The sequence below is a fragment of the Myodes glareolus genome, chromosome 15 (genome assembly GCF_982192425.1).
Source record: "Myodes glareolus chromosome 15, mMyoGla1.1, whole genome shotgun sequence".
NCBI lineage: Eukaryota > Metazoa > Chordata > Mammalia > Rodentia > Cricetidae > Myodes > Myodes glareolus.
In genome coordinates, this window is record NC_142040.1 from 28,076,475 (window position 1) to 28,097,074 (window position 20,600).

Consider the following 20,600-nt stretch of genomic DNA (forward strand, 5'->3'; position numbering starts at 1 on the left):
AGAGGTCGCACTTCCCAAAATAGAAACATTAAAATGGGCTTACACGGAATCTGCCCCTAGGCTCATGACACCTGGAACTTATCCGGCCTGTCCTCTGTCATTTTTCTGGGAAAGGGGAATATACGACAGGAAACCCTTATGTAGGGCGACTTATCTCTCAGAAAGGACCATTCTCTGTGCGATGCTTTTTAGCTCCACAACCTTTAGGGCTAGCAAAGCCAAGCATTCCACCCTGTGCCATGGACCACAGTCCTAGGGTTGTAGGAGCTGGTTGGCTTAAACCTTACTGCTTTAACATAGATAACCACATATCAGAAGAGGCTCCCTGTTCCAGGGCAGCCAGCGCTATGCAAAAACCATTTTGTCGGGGGCTGGAGAGATGGCTCAGTGGTTAAGAGCATTGCCTGCTCTTCCAAAGGTCCTGAGTTCAATTCCCAGCAACCATATGGTGGCTCACAACCATCTGTAATGAGGTCTGGTGCCCTCTTCTGGCCTGCAGACATACACACAGACAGAATATTGTATACATAATAAATAAATAAATATTTTAAAAAAAAGAGTCTGTCTTACCAACAGCATCAAAAACAACAGTTTAAAAAAAAAAAAAACCATTTTGTCCCTAAGACTTTGGGATTTGAGTCAGCAGACCATCCAGAGGAGAAACACTATTTCATAGCAGGACCGGTCCAAAACATTTCCACCCCCACCCATTCTTTGAAGTAGGGGATGAAAGACACGACCCAGGACTGGAATCCTTTGGCCAAGCTTGTAAATCATCTCTAGGACGGTAGGGGGGGGGGGGGGGTAGAGTCTTATTGGTTGTAAAAAATCGAGGAAACACCGCCATCCTATGGCTGACTGGTAACAGCTTCGGGAAAGCTGAGAGTGTCCTCCATCGGTGCTCTGTCATCCATCCGCAAAATGGCAGGAGGAACAGCAGCCAGGTCCTCAGGCGAATCCGTGTGTTGTGGATCACTCTTCACTGTTTGGGTCAATCGCTCTGGCAGCCAGAATGGGCTTTTTTGATCCTGTGGGAAGACACAAACAGCTCCCCTGGATCTCAATAAAATGGGATCCGGGCCTTTCCATTCATTAGAAAGCACGTCTTTCCACTTAACCAAGTCTTTGGGCCGCTGCGGATCCGAACAATGTCGTGTTGCAGCATTTTGGCCATTATCATCCAGATTTAAAAAATTTATGATGAATAGAGCCATGGCAATGGCCACTCTTGGCGTCGGGGGCAGCTCTGTCAATATTCCCCCTTTCTGTTTAAGTAGATAAGATTTGAGTGTGTGATGTGCCCGTTTTATGATACCTTGTCCCTGGGGGTTATAAGGTAGGCCTGTAATGTGGGTGACCTGCATCTGTGCACAGAATTGTTTAAACTTTTGAGAAGTATAGGTAGGCCCATTATCCGTTTTTAAAGATGTGGGCTTGTCCCAAGCATTCCATGCCTCAAGGCAATGTTGAATGACATCAGAGGTTTTTTCTCCTGTAAGTGGTGTGGCATGAATAATGCCAGAGCATGTGTCGATCGACACATGCACATATTGAAGTTTTCCAAAGGCAGTGATATGAGTTACGTCCATCTGCCATATTTGCAAGGGCGTAATCCCTCTGGGGTTTATGCCAGTGTGTCTGATAGGAAGAAACTGGCAACAGCTGTGACATTGGGTTACAATATTGCGAGCCTTTTTTTTTTTGGTAAGTGAAAAACGTTTGTGCAGGGTTTTAGCTGTAACATGAAAATTATCATGAAAAGTTTTAGCGGTCTGCAACAGGGAGGCAAGAGCTACTGCAGCAAGCTGCGTAGCACGATCAGCCAGGTCATTGCCCAAATTCATTGGGCCTGGAAGCCCCGAATGTGTTCTTATGTGTGTGATAAAAAATGGAGCTCTCCTATTTAGTAAGCAGTCCTGTATCCTCTGGAAAAGAGCTGTCATTGTACTAGTAGGTTTTATAATTTTAGCGGCCTCTAATAATTTAACAGCGTTAACCATATAGGCAGAATCAGAAACAATATTAAGGGGACAAGGAAATCTTTGAAGAACCTCTAAAACCATCATACATTCCATTACCTGGGGCGAGGTGGCAGAAAAGTTCTTTGTATATATTTTAGAACCTACAACATAAGCTCCCATATCATTTTTGGAGCCATTTGTATAAACCATCATCCTGTCTTTTAGCGGGGCAGAAGACGTAACTCGGGGAAACATAATGGGATGACATGTAGCGAATTGTAGCAGAGGGTGTTTAGGATAATGATTATCAATTTTCCCTGAAAAGGTGGTAACCAAAATGGCCCAATCGTCAGAGGCGGTGGCCAAAGTTTGTACCTGAGAGGAGGTATAGGGAATTATTATAATCTCTGGATGTTTACCAAAATGACTAACAGACATTTTAAGGCCTTTAAGGGCAATTTGAGCTATAGCAGCGGGATACTAATCAATATTTTTGTTAGGAGAAGCATGTGGATGGATCCACAGTAATGGTCCATCCTGCCATAACATAGCGGTGGGTAGCTTTTTTGTTTTAAACATATATAGAGCAAATGGTTGAGTTTTATCAATATGGCATAGCTGTGCCTCCTTAATGGATTTTTTCATTAGCAACAAGGCTGCTTTTGCTGCCGGCGTCAAGGCCCGAGGGGAGGTAATATGAGTATCCCCTTTTAAGATATCAAACAATGGCTTTAAATCAGCGGAGGGGATTTTTAAGAATGGTCGCAGCCAATTAATATCTCCTAACAACTTTTGGAAATCATTTAACGTTTGTAAATCATCCCTATAAATTTTTATTTTTTGAGGCAGAATCTTTTTAGGAAGAATAACAGAACCTAAAAATTGGCCAGTATCTGTAATCTGGACCTTCTTAGCGGCTATTTGAAGACCCCATAGCTGTAAGCTTTTAACGAGCAGTGGGTAGGCTTTCTTTAGGACCTGTAAGTCCTCATGACATATAAGTATATCATCCGTGTAATGAACCATGAGCAAACATGGAAACCGTTCATGAAGTGGTTTAAGAGCCTCCTGCACAAACATCTGACAAATGGTTGGATTGAGGCACATACCTTGAGGTAAGGTTTTTCATTGAAAACATTTATCAGGCTCTATATGATTAATTGAAGGAACAGTAAAAGCAAAGCAAGGCCTATCAGCAGGATGTAATGGAATAGAAAAAAAAAACAATCCTTAATTTCTATTATTACCAGATTTTAATTTTTGGGCAAAGCTGAAAGCATTGGGAGTCCTCGCTGCATAGGCCCAAAGAGGTGCATTTGTTTATTAACGGCTCTCAAATCATGTAGCAAGCGCCATCTTCCGGATTTCTTTTTAATAACAAAAATGGGTGTATTTCATGGAGAGGTGGATGGTTCTATGTGTCCCAGAGCCAACTGTTCATTAATTAGCTGATTTACTGCTTTTAGTTTTTTAGAGGTAAGTGACCATTGGGGAACCCATACGGGGGTCTCTGTTTTCCATGGTATGGGCCGTGCTGCCCCGGTGGCGCCTAGGAAAAACCCAGGCCCTGTTTGTTGATATTAGGTTTAGGATTTATTGGCTCCCGTATTCCCTGTTGGGAGCGACCCAAGCCCTTTTTTGGCCTATGACCCATTTTGATCATTATATCTTGGGCCTGAGATGAATATGTATTAGATAATGTCAATCCCATGCCCTGTATCACGTCTCTTCCCCATAAGTTGACCGGCAGGGGGAGGACATATGGTGTAAAATATCCTGACTGTTCTTTATCTGTTTTCCAGGTTAATCTGGTGGAGCTAATGGTGGGGTTTGTACTGTAGCCCAAGCCCTGTAGGGCATGAGACGACTCAGTAACAGGCCAGGACCGTGGCCACCAGCGTGATGAGATAATACTTTTGTTTGCGCCGGTGTCCAAAATGCCTTTGAAGCATTTACCATTGACCCAAAGGGGCAGTTTGGGTCAATCTTGAAGGCTAACAACCAAGTAGGCTGAATCCTGTCCTGTTGACCCCATTAATTTATTCTCCGGCCTCTGGTGGATGTTTGCCGGGAGAAGTAGTAACTGAGCTATCCTGTCTCCTTTACTGATGGAAAAAACTCCATTAGGGCAAGAGCATAGGGCTTGTATCTCAGCAGTGTGCTGACTATCAACGAGACCTGGGTGGACGATTAATCCCTGTAGGTTAAGCGAGCCATGTCCTAAAAGCAGGCCCATGCTTCCAGGGGGTAGGGGCTCAGGCAGCTGCATAGGGACGGGTTGTACCCCGATTTGAGGCATCAATAAGAAGTCAGTGGAGGCATACAAGTCCATTTTTGTTCTGTCTCTGAGGGTCCCTCGGTCGTTGCCCTGACGAACTTGTTTCCATATTTTTGGGGGCCCTGGGACCGAGGGCCCATCATCCCGTTTTTTGGATCATCAGTCTGTGGGTTTTCTAATGGTGGGAGGATCTTACCATGGGCGTCCCTAATGGAGCGGCAGAGCTCAGCCCTATGATAACCTTTACCACAGCGTGAGCAAAGTGTAGGGGGCGCTCTCTCCTTTTTTGATGACTTACAGTCCCTTTTTAAGTGTCCTGGCTTTCCGCATTTAAAGCAAACTCTTGTGTCTGGCCCTTTAAAAGGGCGTTTTTGTGACCGCATGATGGCTGTAGCCAAACCTGCATTCGTCAGGGGTCCTCCTAGTTCTCTACAGACCCTGAGCCAGTCCTGTAGCCCTTTATTTTTCCTAGGGGCTATGGCGGCACGGCATTCCTGCTTGGCTTGTTCAACGATGAGCTGCTCAATGAGGGGCGTGGCCATATCAGTAGCGCCAAAAATGCTGCCTCAGTCATTTTTGTCACGAAATCTGAAAAAGGCTCCTGCGTCCCTTGTATAATCTTGGTGAGCGGAGTGCTCCCTTCTCCCTTTTTTGACAAGGCTTTCCATGCTCTTACAGCTGTATCAGCTATCTGGAGGTAGGCGCCGTAAGGGTAGTTTGTCTGGGCAGCGGCGTAGTGCCCTCGCCCAGTCAGGAGGTCAAATGTCCATTGTTGTTGTTTTGGAGTTAAGACCTGAGCGTTAGCTCTGGCCTGTTCCTGGGCCGCCTCGTGCCATAGCGCTTTCCATTTCAAATATTGACCCATGCTGATGAGCGACGCTTTTGCAACTGCTTCCCAGTCCGCAGGAGTCATGGCAGACGAGGCCAATCTGTCCAACTGGGCTAAGGTAAAATTAGCAGTCATTTCATATTTTTTGACTGATTCTGCTAACTCTTTGATTTGGTTGTACTCCACAGGCGCATGTATTCGCCCGTTTTCCGCTTCATAAACGGGGAAGGCCAAGTGTAGCTTTCTCTTGACCTTGTCAGGGATAAATGAAAAGGTCTTTGGCCCAAGGCGTTCCTCATAAGGAGGCGCCGAAGGGGCAATTGGGGGAGGGCATAGCCTATAAGGAGGCGGATGGGCCGTTTGGGATGACCTCATGGCCCTGCCGCTGGCTAATTCTACCTCCTCCTCTGTATCCAGTTTTCCTATCTCTTCTCCTGAGCCAGAACTTTTGTGCTCACTTTCATGGTCACTTTTAAGGTCATTTTCAATTTGCAGAGTTTCGAGCCCCTGCAGAGGATATAAACTACTGTTCTTTCCTTTTTTTTTATTATTGATATCAGAAAGCTTTTGGCCTTGCGGGCCAATGTTCTCCCCCATTTTTACTTTCTTAGAATCATTGGGGGGTCCTCTTTTCTTAATTTCTTTCCTCACGCGCGCGTCTAACCTCCCATTGCATTCAGTTTCTGATATTCTGTCCTGGATTTCCTCCGCCTTTGCAACAACCGCTTGGCAAGATTCATCTTTTAAGCAATTTTTGGTAGAAAATAAGAGAATTGCTAAGATAAGTATCAAGGCCTGTATGAAACCTTTCCAATGCGGAAACAAGTCAAGCTCAAAACCGAAAAATCCAGGAGAAGACATTACCTCTCTGATTATGTAGACCCACAGTTCTGAATCCTTCCTGAATCCAAGGTGAATTCAAGAGATCCCCGTAGGTGTGGTGGTCAGGATTCCTCGGCGTCCCGAGGGATTCGGCACCAGATGTCCCACGCCCAGTCTCGCCAGCAAGAACCACGCGGAACACTAGGATCCTTCTGCAGAAATAGCTTTAATACTTCTTGGGAGAGAGAGTATCAGCCAACATGGCCGGGGACCCCGATATGAAGAAAGCCATCCCTTATATATGAAACAGACCCTGCTTTGGACGTGTCACTCTTGGATTGGTCCACTGCTCCCAGTCCTAGGTGATGCCTCGGGAATAGTGAAAAGTTACCAAGCACATGTGCATTCACCTGGCGGTGAAGCCGGATGTCAGTGCCATCTTGATGATGGAGAATGTGGCTGTGGCCCTCTACATGTGCCCAAGGGCGCCCACACATACAAACATGCTCATTGGCTAACCTAGCCTACTTCATGAGTTACAGGCTACAGTGTTTAAGGAATGTCCAAGGTGGTTCTCTGGCCGCGCACACATACAAAATGACATCATGCATCATGTTATTCTGTGTTTTATTTATGTGAGGATTATATTATCTTAGAAAATACAGACTCTCGCAAGGCAGTGGTGATGTACACCTTTAATCTCAGCTGTAGGGAAGCAGAGACAGGCAAATCTCTGGGAGTTTGAGGCCAGCCTGGTCTACAGAGCGAGTTCCAGAATAGCCAGGGCTACACAGAGAAACCCTGTCTCAAAAAGCAAAATATGACAACAACAACAACAACAAAATAGCTCTAGCTGGGCGGTGATGACGCACGCCTTTAATCCCAGCACTTGGGAGGCAGAGGCAGACGGATCTCTGTGAGTGAGAGGCCAGTGTGGTCTACAGGAGGTAGTTCCAGGACAGGCTCCAAAAGCTACAGAGAAACCTGTCTTGGGGGAAAAAAAATAGCTCTCAATTGTTTTTTAGATACTTTTTACTATCTTAAAATTCTGGTTTTAAAATTTGATGTACAGTTGTTCTAGGGGTGTGGCTCAGTGATGGTATGCATGATTAGATGTATGAAGCATGTCTTGGTCACCTTCATTGCTGTGAAGAGACACCATAACCAAGGCAACTTATAAAAGAAAGCATTGATTGGGAAGCTTGCTTACAGTTTCAGAGGGTGATTCTGACCAGGCAGGGAGCATGTTGGTAGACAGGCAGGCATGGAACTGGACCAGTAGCTGAGATCTTACATCTGATCCACAAGCAGGAGGCAGAGAGACACTGGGCCTGGTTAGTACTTTTGAAACCTTAAAGCCCCCCCTTCCCCCCCCCCCCCGACTCCAACAAGGCCACACCCCTTAACCCTTTCGCCAGCTAGGAACCAAGCACTCAAAAATATATGAGCTTATGGGGGTTTTCATCCGAACCACCACAAGGTACTACATACAATCACCAATACCCTACAAAAGATAAAGTGTACAGGTCACATTTGTTAAAAGATGTGTGTGTGTGTGTGTGTGTGTGTGTGAGATACATATGCATATATGTATTTGCAGAATATATGGGTGCAGGTGCATGTGTGTTTATGGAGTCTAGGTTGACACTAGGTGTCTTCCCCACCCCCACCCCCAAATTTCAGGACTTAACCTAATCTCTTAATTTGAGTTAATCATTTCTCTGGTGGACATATGTTTACAGATTTTTACTATCACAGACACCTGAGTGATAACATATATTATTACCACGCCAGGCAGTCTTATAAGCACTTTTTTAAAAAAAGAGAACTCTGAATTTACACAGCCACCCCTAGAAGTAGTTCACTAGTTTCAATTCAGGTAATGGAACCAAGTAGAGAAACTAAGTCGGGTTTTTTGAATACTTAAGCATAACTAGGGACAATACAGACGGGCTCTGGAGAAGAAATGAGAGGCTTATTACAGCAAGAGAAGGATCTGATCTTTGTTTTTAAACCAGAGTATTATTTAAGCCTAGGAAAGTGTTTGACAACCGCAAAGCCTTCGGTTATAACAGGTGTGGGCGCAGAGAATTAGCACATGATCTTTTTAACAAGGTAAGGAAGCTGGTCCAGCACGTCGCTTAGAAACGTCTGAGATAGGAAATGAACAAAGCAATCTTGCCACCAGCGCTCTGCAAGCATTCCCTCCTGCCGCGCCTTTGCTCCGGCACTCCCAATGGCCCAAGCTGCCTTCTGGGTTTCTAATTGTTGAAAGCCTGCATTCCCAGATCTGCTTTTCCCCGGGAACCTCACCTGGGGCGCATTTTCTCTTACGGGATTTCCTAAAGTCCCAAAGCTGGGACCAGTTAAGTTTGCGTGTATTAACGCTCACCGTGTCCTACCTAGGTGGCTCTAAATCTCGGGCTTTTATTTGTCCATCCGGCTTTGGAGCTGAAGTTGGAGGAGGGCAGCTAACATCCGGTTGCACGGAGGCACGGACACGGGGCTCAGGAGGAGTGGCGCGCCGCTGGCCCACCTGGACCTGGCGAGCCTTCCCGGTTCCTGGCGGTGGTCGTGCAGTCACGGGGCCTGAGGACGCGCGGCGGTGCGGGGTGAGCCACGGTAGGGGCTTGGGACGGGTGCGCAGAGGCCCCTTGTCAGGCCAGCGCCCTGGGAACCTGCGGTGGGGAGAGTCGGGAGCCCGGCTGCTCAGAGTAGTGGAAACTGCAGTTGGTGGTCAGAGTAGCAAACTGGTTCCTTTTCCAGTACAGCCAGCCATTAATGACCTCGTCTGGCACTGGGGAATACCGATCTCAAAAACCCCGTTCACTGTTTCTTCCTGCTATTATTTATTAATTTTGAGCCATAGAGCTGCAACGCATCGAATGCTATGCAATATCCTGGTTTCGATCCTGAAACCGAAAGGAACGAACAAAAATCCTCGAGAAAAATAGGAAATCCACGGAAGTCTGTGGTTTAGTCAGTAACTGCACCAGTGGCAGTTTTGATTAATGTACCGAAATGCTAACTTTGAAGGAATTTGAGTGGAAGGTATATAGGTCTAAGTCTTTGCAACTTAAAAATCTAAAATCTTTCTAAGGTTAAAAGTTAGCATATAAAGCCCCACAGCAAGGTGAAGCGGGCCGAGGCTCGCTAATGAGGGCGAAGTTAGTTTTCTCCCCAGCAGGACAGGAAGTAGTAGGTAGTATCTGTTTGATCAACTTGTTTGCTAAAGCAGTTGTCGGGCTAGTGGGGGTAGATCCTGCTGGCCTGCTTTCCCCCTTGGAATTTGTCCTCTCTCAAGTCTCTTCAACAAATATCTTTTAGCATTTGTTAGGTGTGAGCAAATGAGACACATTCCTTAAACTACTGGGAGTCGTGAATGTCTTAGGGTCAGACAGGGACATCATTGGATCTGTTTTAAAAGTATGGACTCGGCAGCGATGTATGTGTAGGTGGCTTTGTCCATTTAGCCCAGAAGTAATCAGAAATACAACCAGGAAATTAAAGTGGAAAAGATAGGATTGGGGAAGATTTTTGTGAGTCTTGAAGACTTAACAATTGAAGGCATTCGAAGATCAAAGAAAAAAAGGGGGAAAAATGTATTCCAAAGTTTTTCACTTGAGGGTTTTAGAACATGGTTGACACATTTTGGAACAAAGAGAACTCCATAAGAGACCTGGGTTCAGGGTGTGGGAAGAGAATGAACTTGCTTTGAGCTGTATTTGAACAAGCCAAGTACTGAGCTGGAGATAATGAGTTTAAGAGCAGTAAAAGCAAGGGCAAACTATATATACAGAAGGAACCAGAGGAATAAAAAGAGCCACGGAAGGCAGCTCTGTGACCCTCTTGACAAAAGAGAGCTGTTTATTTATTTATTTATTATGTATACAATATATTATTGTATTATATATGTATAATACTATATATACGTGTTATGTATACAACATTCCTTCCATGTATGCTTGCATACCAGAAGAGGGCACCAAATCTCATTATAGATGGCTGTGAGCCACCATGTGGTTGCTGGGAATTGAACTCAGGACCTCTGGAAGAGCAGTCTGTCCTCTTAACCTCTGAGCCATCTCTCCAGCTCCTGAGCTGCTTTCTTGTTTAGTTGAGAAATCCAGGTATCCCAGACACCTGATGTGAAGTTAAAGATTCATATCTCCTACAGACTTGGAGAGAGAGGCTCAGGAGTGAAGCTGGGTCTTGGAGTTAGTGCTAGCAGTTCGCTGTTTTTCAGAGTTATTTTAGTGAAAAACAGGAAGATTGCCAGCAGTCTGTTCATGCAGTGTCCTTTCTACAGTGTCCAGAGGACTGGACAGGGAGCCAGATAGGATTTCTGCTTCTGGCTATACTCATTGCCTACCTGTGTTATTTGGTCAAGTCATGTATGCTTGGAAAAGGAAAACGTTTCTCAGTGAAAACAAACGAACCCTTTTATTTCTAGAAATACGAGTAGGGTGGAGAAGTACCCTTTGCAAAATGCTGATACAGAAATAGAAGTGTAATACTCCAAAGAAAAAAATTCAAAGCCAGTGCTCGGAAGGCAGAGGCAGGTCAATCTCTGTGAGTTAAAGGCCAGCCTGGTCTACAGAGTGAGTTCCAGAAGAACCAAGACTATACAGGGAAACCCTGTCTTGTAAAAACAAAAATTTATATGTAATCTCACTCAATAAGTAGGTATACTGGTGCACAAATCCTTCCTTTTGGGGTGGGGGGATGCGGTCTTAATGTATTGTCCAGTTCGGTCTCAAATGCATGCATTTAAGAAATCTTTCTTCCTCAGTCTCTCGAATACCAGGTTGAACACCACCAAGCTGGCTTACTACTCAAATTCAGATTATTTATTTGACTAGTGTAGCTGATCTCAGATATACCCAATGGTGCTCCAAATACCCCTGTCCAGTTGCTCTACTTAAACTCATTTTGGAGCCAATGACTCAGTCAGGATCCAAGATCAGCAGCTAAGAATTTGCGCTCAGACTCCCACGGCAGCACTTTCCCTATTCCACACCCTGCTGTCGCCCCAGTTGATATCAAACATATTAAACTCAACAGAAGGCTTGTAATTCTGTAGATGGCTTTTTCTTTGGGCCACCAGGTTACAAAAAAACAACACAGAGACTTATTATTAATTATGAAAGCTTGGCCTATAGCTTAGGCTTGTTCCACTAGCTTTTTTTTTTTTTTTTTTTTTTTTTTGGTTTTTCGAGACAGGGTTTCTCTGTAGCTTTGGAGCCTGTCCTGGATCTAGCTCTTTCTCATACTCACAGAGACTTACCTGCCTCTGCCTCCCGAGTTCCCGAGTGCTGGGATTAAGAGTGTGTGCCACCCCCACTTAGCTCCAACTAGGTCTTATAACTTAAATTAACCCATTCATATTAGTCTGCATTTTGCCTTGTTGCTTCTTACCTCTCCTTCATCTTGCACCTCCTGTTTACTCTCCATGTCCTCTGGCATCTCTCCTGGGCCTACATTCATCTCCCCTTCTTTTTTTCTCTGTCTGGAAATCCCGTCTCCCTCTTCCTGCCTAGCTATTGGCCATTCAGCTTCTTATTAAACCAATCAGAAGGCGCTTTGGCAAAGGCACATCTTCACAGTGTGCAAAAAGTTTATCCCACAACATAATTCTAAGAAGTAATGTGTCCCCAAAGTAAAGTTTGATTTTTTTTTTCTATCATATTTGAATACTACACAGCCAGTGCCCATCAAAATTACAATTAGAAAAAAAAAAGCATTAGAGGGCTGGAGAGATGGCTCAGAGGTTAAGAACACTGACTGCTCTTCCAAAGGTCCTGAGTTCAATTCCCAGAAACCAACCACATAGTGACTCACAACCATCTGTAATGAGATCTGGCACCCTCTTCTGGCCTGCAGGCATACATGCAGACAGAATATTGTACGCATAATAAATAAATAAATCTAAAAGAAAAAAACATTTCTTTTTGTGCCAAAGCCAGGAGGTGTTGGCACACACCTTTAGTCTCAGAACTCAGAAGGTAGAGGTGGAACAGACACATCTCTGAGTTCAAGACAGCTTGGTCTACAGAGTGAATTTCAGGATGACCAGGGGCTAAACTGAGAAACCCTGTCTTGGGCAAGGGCATTAGAGAGGGATATAGTGTAGTGGCAAAGCCTTTACCCTTCATGCACCAGGCTTTGGGTTCAGTTCCCCTCATCAAAACAAAACAAAACCCCCACCAAAGTGATAGCGTAGATAGGAAAACTCATTATATTTAGCAAGACAATTCACTCCGTACGAATGCATGTGGGGCATTAGCAGATGTTCTCCAGCTGGTGCTGCTCCCCTGTAATCCCAAACTCAGAAGGCAGAGCTAAGGTCACCTGAGCTACAGAGGAAGAGCCTGCCTTAAAAAGAAAAGAATCTTGCCTGGCATGGCCATGGATGATTGCAATTCCAGCATTCAAGAGACAGGTAAGATCCCAAGTTCAAGGTCAGCCTGGGCTGCGCAGAAATCTAGAACACGTCTCAGAAAACAAAAATCACAGCAAGTCCTTAAACTGGATGTGTTGATACACACCTGATGTGTTGTGCGTATTGGCTGTGCTGATGCACACTTGGTGTTGTTGCACACTTGGTGTATTGTGCACATTGGATGTGTTGATGCATACTTGGTGTGTTGTGCACACTTGGTGTGTTGATGCACACTTGGTGTGTTGTGCACACTTGGTGTTGATACAGCACTCAAGAAGTAGATTCAGGATGATTGCAAGTTTGAAATCAGTCTGTACCACACAACAAATTTGAAATCAGCCTAGACGATATTAACAGGATCTTATCTCAGCAAACAAAACACCTTGTCTCACTCTGTATCCACGATTTACTCTCAGAGACTTCCTTTCCCCTTGTGTTGACCGGTTCTGTCTTCTTTGTTACTATTCACCTAGACCTGACCACACTGTGGTGTGTGGTGGTGGGGGGTCTGGAGATTGAAGTCAAGGCTTCATATATTCTAGGCAAGTTTTCTATCAGTGGTTTTAATAGTGAAAAATAAAATAGCAGTCTCACCAGATGGTGGTAGCTCATGCCTTTAATCCCAGCACTCGAGAGGCAGAGGCTGAGTTCAAGGCCAGCCTGGTCTACAGAGCGACTTCCAGGACAGGCTCCAAAGCTACACAGAGAAACGTCTCGAAACTTCCCCCGCCAAGAAAGCCATCTCAGCAAAAAGTCAAGACTGGTTCAGTGTCTTTGACAGTCCCAGTAAGCATCTGCTTAAACAGCGGGATATTTCTATTCCCAGTCTCATCTGAGGTTTATTACTGGGATTATTTTATTGCTATTACTATCATCATTAGATTTCCTTCTCATTGAATTGAAACTTGACACTGAATTCTTTAACTCATAGTTGTGTTTAAAGTGAAACATTTCTACACAGTTGCAGCAGAACTGCCGTTTTGAAATGCCCGGTGTTGAAAGCCGGAGTTCACCGCACTCCGTCCTGAAGGAAGGAGGCTGAGTGTTTGCTGCACTTGCTGGCTGAGCGTGACCAAGTACGTGACCCCAGGGGCGGGGGCGGAGGGGACTTTTCGGTGGTGCGTCCTCTGAGATGCTGTTCCTAGAAGACATTTTTTTTTTCTGGAAAAGAAAGCAAGTTTTGCCGGGCGGTGGTGGCGCACACCTTTAATCCCAGCACTCGGGAGGCAGAGGCAGGTGGATCTCTGTGAGTTCGAGGCCAGCCTGGTCTACAGAGTGAGTCCCAGGACAGGCTCCAAAGCTACACAGAAAAGACCTGTCTCAAAAAATTTAAAAAAAAAAAAAAAAAAAGGCGGGGGCGGGGGGAACAAGTCTTGTGGCGCCCAGTGTGTAGCCTTGTAGCCTTGACAACACGACAGTTGTACATCCTTGTCCTAGAAGAGACAGGTATTGTATTTGCTCGTTCTCTCCTTTTTTATTTGTTTAGTAAGCAAGTCTTTATTGAGCCGCGTTTATGTTTCAGAAACTGAATTAGGCTCTAGAGTACCGGGGTCACGCAGACAAGGCTTGCTACCTGTTGGCGTGTCCCGTCTGTGTGAGGATGTTTGGAGCAGGTCTGGGCCGTGGCCGAGGAGAATGTGCAGGCAGCTGAGCCAGCCTAGCACAGAAACACAGTGAGTCGCCTCCTGCCTCGCTCAATGCCCCACCTTATCAAATGGGTTGGTGGATAATTTGAGAAATAAGCAAAACATGGGGAATATGTTACACAGTTCTCTGTGCTAGGGAAAGAAGGGAGGGAGGGAGATGGAAACAGGAAGAGACACTGGGCACGGTGGCCCATGCCTTTCACCTCAGAGTTCAAGAGGCGCAGGCAGGAAGATCTCTGTGGGTTCTGTCCCACATCTGACTGCCTTATGTTATTTTGATTTGGTTTTTGCTTTTTTTTTCTTTTAGGATTTTCAAGACAGGGTTTCTCTCTGTAGCCTTGGCTATCCTAAACTAGCTCCGTAGACCAGGCTGATCTCTGCCTCTACATGCTGGGATTAAAGGCGTGTACTACCACTACCTGGCTATTTTTTATTATTTTAAGACTAGCTGGTCTGTGTAGCCCAGGCTAATCATAAACTGGCTTCTTTCTTCCTCTGCCTTCTGTGTGCTAAAGTTACCAGTCTGTGCTACCGCAGGCAGAGGAGTTGGCAATTCTATTTATTTTATTTTATTTTATTTTATTTTATTTTATTTTATTTTATTTTGCAGTGCTGGGGATGGAGCCTAGGGCCTCATACGTGCCAGGCAAATGCTCTGCCGGAGCGCAGTGCCTCCTGCCTTCAGCCTTGCCACTTGCGATTCAGATAGTGTGCCAAGAAAGGTCACTGAGAAGGTGACAGATACTGAAGTTATCACCCAAAGAGGCTGAGGAGCCAGTTGTGCGGCCATCTAGGGGAGGAATAGTCCAAGCAGCACAGAGCGCTGGGGTGAAGAATACAGTCCACACCAGAGCAGCCGAGAGCCTGGGCTGGCCGGCGTGGGCATGAGGAGAGGCGGACAGAATGTGGGCCCTCTGGCCATTGCATAGGCTTTGGGCTTTACTTGAGTTACACAATAGTGGGAGAATTTGAACACAAATGTGACAGTGTAATTTGAGGAAAGAGAGGGAGGAAACTCAGAGGGACACCTTCCCCTGGCTGTTTTCCATCCCCGAACCAATAGAGCCCACAGTTCCCTTAGCCCTTGAAGTAAGGGGCGGAGCAGGGACCAAAGCAGGAGGCGGAGTCCTGGAGCAGTGTTTGTGGTGGGAAGTCATTTCACACTTGTCTGAATCCGGCGCCACTCCCAGACTTGTAGAAACAGAGCCATTCCTTTGTAAGTTTGCCTGTTACAGCCTTCTGTCCCCTCAGTGACTGGTCTGCTCTACCCTGATCAGTAGGGGACCGCATTCATGCCTCAGCCGCCGCTGACTTCCCCACAATTCATGTTGGTCTTTGAAGTCAGAGCTGGGACCCTTTCCTGTGGAAAAAGACCTGAGGTGTTAAACACTTCTAACGAGGGATGCAAAGGGCACTTGTGTGTTAGGGTTTGTCTTCTTTCAATTTTAAACTTTATTTGTATTTGTGTGTGTGTGTGTACCTGTTTGTCTGTATGTACACCAGATGTGTTCAGGTACCCTTGGAGGCCACAAGAGGGCAGAGCATCCTTGCAGCTACAGATACAGGCAGTTGGCTGCTTGATGCAGGTGCTGGGAATCAAACTCTGATCCTCTGTAAAAACATCAAGTACTCCTAACTGCTGAACCATCTCCTCAGCCCCTGTCTTTCTTCTTTTGTTGTTGTTGATTTGGGATAGGATTTCTCTGAGTAGCCCTGGCTGTCCTGGAACTCACTCTGTAGACCAGCCTGGCCTCAAACTCAGAGATCCAACCGCCTCTGCCTCTGGGATTAAAGGTGTGTGTCACCACTGCCCAGCTCCATCTTTTTTCTTTTTCTTTCTTTCTTGCTCTCTCTCTGTCTCTCTCTCTGTCTCTCTCTCTCTCTCTCATGCTTATTTATTTATTATGTATACAGTGTTCTGCCTGTAAGCCAGAAGAGGGCACCAGATCTCATTATAGATGGTTGTGAGCTGCCATGTGGTTACTGGGAATTGAAGTCAGGTCCTCTGGAAGAGCAGCAGTGTTCTTAACCTCTGAGCCATCTCTCCTTCACCTCTGAGCCATCTCTCCAGCCCGCACATTCCCCCCCTCCTTTTAACACTGAATAATACTCCTCTCTGTGAATGCACACACATTTTCTCTATTCATAGCTTGGCAGCTGTAAGTTAGAGACAATGAGCATGGATGTGTAGACATCTTTTTGACATAAAAGCTTTCATGTCTTGACGGGGGAAGCAGAAGAGGAATCGTGGCATCTGCTGACTGGTTTTTAATCACTGCTTCCCCTTACTACAGGCAGCCTGTCTTCCCTTATGATAAAAGCCGCATTTGGCTAATGAGCAAAGTGACGAGGTCACCGAGTGAGACTGAGGCTAACTGGAAAACGGAGGAGGAGGATGACATGACAGAAGGTGACCTAGGGTATGGCCTCGGAGGAAGACCTGGCAGGATTTATGAAGTTTCGTGTTCGAGTACATCTAAGAAAAGGTCAGATGGAAGGAACCTGAGCCCCCCTCCGTTTCCAAGAAAGGGGGAAGAAAGAAGCGAAACCATTTTTCAGTATTCCGGGACTGAGGGCTTGTGGGATACATGTCCTCACGGATGCAGAGCGACCGGCTACGGACTGCAGGATACATGCGCTCACGGACGCAGAGTGTCCGGCTACAGGCGGCAGAGCAGCGCTGGTGAGAACTCCTCCCCTGGTGATTATCAGTGCTCTCACTCTCCTGGCACGCGAAAATCAGTAACTCCAGGAGATTTTCATCTCTATCTCTTTAAGACTATTTAGATTAAATTTACTTATTTATGGGGGTGGGGTGAGCACGTGTCAAGGTATGCCCCAACTTGAAGCCAGTTCTTTCCTTCCGCCATGCGGGTCCCAGGGACCCAACTCACGTCATCAGGCCTGGTAGCAGGTGCCTTTTCTTGCTGAGTCACCTCACTGGACCACGTCTTACTCTCTTAAAGGAATATAGGGAGTTCAGAGGTAGCTGAGGTTTTGTTTCTGAGTATGGTAGGATGCCGGGGACCAGCCTCATTAGAGAAGTGGGTCTCGAATCTGGGATGTCTGGAAGGCTAAGTGAGTAGGCCAACACAGGATTCTAATGCAAGCTGACAGGCTTTCAGCTGCAAGGCGGGTTCTTCTAATTCTCTCTCTCGCTCTCTCTTATTTCTTTCCCTTTCTCTGTCTCTCTCTGCCTTGAGCTTCAAACCTCAGTCTTTTATTGTGAATTTTACACAAAGAACTTGATTCTTTTTTCTTGTCCCAGGTTAATCATTTCAGGAACAAAGCAGTTCACGAAAAATACAAAGATTCTTTGAAATCAGAACATCATCATTCATTATGACATTTTCCCAGTTCCCAAGCCCCATGCCAGCCACTATATTCTTAATTCTTGTCTGAGTTAATCATAAAACAACTTCTGAGGCTTTCACCTCAGAGGCTAACTACCTGCAGTTTACAGAAGCCTAGTTTAGCGGGTTTTACTCCATTGTTGTACCTTTCCCATTGTCCTCACAATTCCCATTTTGCTTTATAAGGCCAAAGGCAGTCAGCCCCAAAGCCCTAGGTTCTTCAGAAACTTTATTCATCATAGCCTGTTCCTTTCTGTTTCAGTATAATTCTTTTACCAAGTATCATAATCAGGTGAGAACAATTACTTCATTTTCCCCAAATTTCCCCGTGGGAGATTCTCACTTAAGTCTCAGGATAACACGAGCCCCCAGGAACTCATGAGAGACTGTCCTTGCTGCAATCACATGAGGTTTATTGACAGGAACCAGCTGGGGCCTAAACTCATTTCCCACACAGGGGTAGAGGAGTTTGATCCCGAGTAGCTGGGAGAGGGGGTATTTAGGGGAAGAAACCACAACCCAAAAGGGGTAGGGAGGGCGTCATTGGAAAATTCCGAAAATACCAGTGATCATTACAAGGGGGTAACTCCCCATTTCTCAAGATTATAATCTAACTTTATGGTCAGCTAGTTCCTGGAACAGAGTCACTGAACCAGCTAACCTAGATTTCTGGTTCTTCTCTTAGAACCTGCTAGATTTTTGGCTCTATTTTTCCTGCTGGATTTTTTTTAGCTCTATTCTTTCTGCTAGAGGGGTCTGGATTTATCCAGGTCTTTCTTCAGTGCCTGCTCACTCTATCAGATCAGTAAGATTCGTATTAACCTACAGCACATCCATATTTTCAGAAGCCACTGGTGTGGAAGGTAAAAAGAACATGAAGAACGAGTACACTAGCAGAATTGTTATAACCAGAATCATCTGTAACATTGCCAAATGCGTATGCAAACGCCATAGAAGTGGTCCTCGAGGCACACAGGTGTTTTCCCCTTGGCCCACGAGTAACATCATTTATTGCCACTGGGTTGCCTGGAGGGAACTGCTTCCTGCCTCTCAGGAACTGCAGTGGAGGGGAGCTATGCTTTGCCAGTCCAACAGTAGCTAATCTGCTTTGATATCTTACATGTGTGACTCTGGTAGCTACTTAATGTCTTTTCCTTTTGTTATGCAGTCTTATACCCCGTCCCCTAGGTGCCAGGTACTCGGGTCTAGGTTCTGGGAATACTTTGTGTTCTGAGTTACTCAGGTCAGTCGAAGAGGGAGACTCTGAAGGATCCCATAAGCTTTAGCAAAAGCAGCAGGGAAATCAGGAGGGAAAAGGACCAACCAACGAAACACACTCTGGCCCTGGAATCACAGTCAGTGAAAGAAATAAGCCCTGACTCTGAAATTAGAGCCAAATGGCTAAAAAGTGCCAGTGAAAGAAACACACTTTGGCTCTGAAACCAGAGCCAAATCTGCCCCTCACTGACTAAGCAGAAAGCCAACCAACCCCTGAGCATGAAACCTAGTCAAACCTGAGAGCTCAAGGGGCTGAAATCTGACCAATTCCCACCCAGAAAATCTCCCTGGAAAACGCCGTCCCTAAGAAGCACCTGTTCAGTTTGCAGCTGCCCTTCTTCTACCCTGGCAGAGGTAGCCACTCTCCTGGATTCTTCCCTCCTGATAAATTTCTTAAATGAGGTTTGGGTGAAATGTTCCTTTGCCGGAATGGAAAAGAGGAGAAAAGTAACTTTTCGGTGGAGCCGGAGCAGAGCAAGGCTATAACAACGTCACTGGGGAAACCTAGTAGAACGGAACTGTTTTGTTTTGTTTTTTTAAGGATTTATTCATTTATTATGTGTTACGCACAGATCGTGGGGTCCCCCAAAAAACCACCTCAGAGGCTTGGGCTCTCCGACTGTCCCGCGTAGCGGTTGATAGCAGAGAACCCCAAGGCCAGTCAGGGTAGGGTTTTTTGTTTCTTTTTTTAAATCATAGTAGAGATTGAGGTGAGGGGATTTTCAGGACCTTGACTGGCTGATGTTTGTCTGGGGATCTTTGCTAAAGGTGAATAGGTGAGTCCTGAGCTCAGGGACTTCCCGTGGTATTCTCTAATCTTATCTAATGGTTAGAATGTCAGGTACTTCCTTTTAAACGTTGACCCTCCGTGGGTGGTGTCAATTTACAACTTTTTCTGGAACCCTGTGCTGCCTGCAGTGGCAGGCTGTGCATCCCGGGCCTCCTGTGTGGCTAGGTTGCCCTGGGCCCATTTTGTATACAGTATTCTGGTCTGCATTATGCCTGCAGGCCAGAAGAGGGCGCCAGACCTCATTATAGATGGTTGTGAGCCACCATGTGTTTGATGGGAATTAAACTCAGGACCTCTGGAAGTACAGCCAGTGTTCTTAACTGCTGAGCCATCTCTCCAGCCCAAACGGCCAAGTCGCACTACTCCAGGGGAGCAGAGCCGAACTGTAACAATCTCACTGGGGAAGCTCTCTCCTGCCAGAGCAGAGCTGTTATATTGGAGAAATCTTTCCCTAGAGCAGGGCTGTAAGCTGTTACGCTTCTGTGGTACTCCTTGACTCCCCACTGCTAGGATCCCTTTCCATCTGAGCTGTAATGCTTACAAAATCAGTCTCCATGAGGAGAGAGAGAGAGAGAGAGAGAGAGAGAGAGAGTGTGAGAGACTGCAGGAAGTGGTCAGCTTTAGCACAGGGAAATCAGTCTTCTTGGATTGACTGCCTAGAAGCTCTTTTATTGACACACAAAAGGTCTTTTAGCAAGTCAGTCCCTGCATACCAAAATCTCTTATCCAAACTACAAGTTGTCTTAAGGAACCATGACTTAAGCAAACACAATCATAAGAATTCCAGGTTTGGCAGGGCGGTGGTGCTGTACAGCTTTAATTCCAACTCTTGGGAGGCAGAGGCAGGCAGATCTCTGTGAGTTCGAGGCCACCCTGGTCTAAGGCGCTAGTTCCAGGACAGGTTGTTTTAGAGAGAAATCCTATCTTGAAAAACAGAAAAACAGCAACAACAACAAAAAAAAAGGATCTAGATTTGCCAGAAATGTCTTATGACTGAGGTTATGCTAAGATTCAGAAATTCCCAAGGAAGAGCAACCCCATAAATTTCAGATAACAATCTCTGATTATTTATCAGAGATTATTTAAAGACCTATGTGGCCATCACTCCAGAGTAAATGCCAGGTGCAATGGCCCTTTTAATACCCTACTACAAATAATAATCAACAAAATATGCAATTAAAGTTACAGAAGACCACCGGGT

At 45.7% G+C, this 20,600-nt stretch overlaps 1 protein-coding gene and 1 long non-coding RNA gene across 12 annotated transcripts in view; one reads left to right on the forward strand and one right to left on the reverse strand.

The window, feature by feature from the left end:
- Nucleotides 1-6,500: 6,500 nt before the first annotated feature.
- On the reverse strand, nucleotides 6,501-8,415 carry LOC148119664 (uncharacterized). Its single transcript, XR_015734978.1, has 2 exons — nucleotides 8,293-8,415; nucleotides 6,501-6,878 (listed from the first exon to the last, which is right to left on the reverse strand). It is a non-coding gene; the product is annotated as an uncharacterized LOC148119664 (long non-coding RNA).
- Ccdc125 (coiled-coil domain containing 125) overlaps nucleotides 8,363-20,600 on the forward strand; it is a 29,997-nt gene continuing 17,759 nt past the window's right edge. For 3 of the 11 annotated variants that reach the window (XM_087896847.1, XM_087896856.1, XM_087896857.1), the window contains exons 1-4: nucleotides 8,363-8,502; nucleotides 13,294-13,408; nucleotides 13,855-14,005; nucleotides 16,273-16,679. In XM_087896847.1, the coding sequence (XP_087752973.1) occupies nucleotides 13,968-14,005; nucleotides 16,273-16,679 (445 nt within the window). In that variant the 5' untranslated portion in view covers nucleotides 8,363-8,502; nucleotides 13,294-13,408; nucleotides 13,855-13,967. Of the gene's footprint in view, nucleotides 8,513-13,293; nucleotides 13,409-13,854; nucleotides 14,006-15,481; nucleotides 15,605-16,272; nucleotides 16,680-20,600 lie in introns of all 11 variants that reach the window. The other 8 variants (XM_087896849.1, XM_087896852.1, XM_087896848.1 and 5 more) reach the window with 8 other exon arrangements.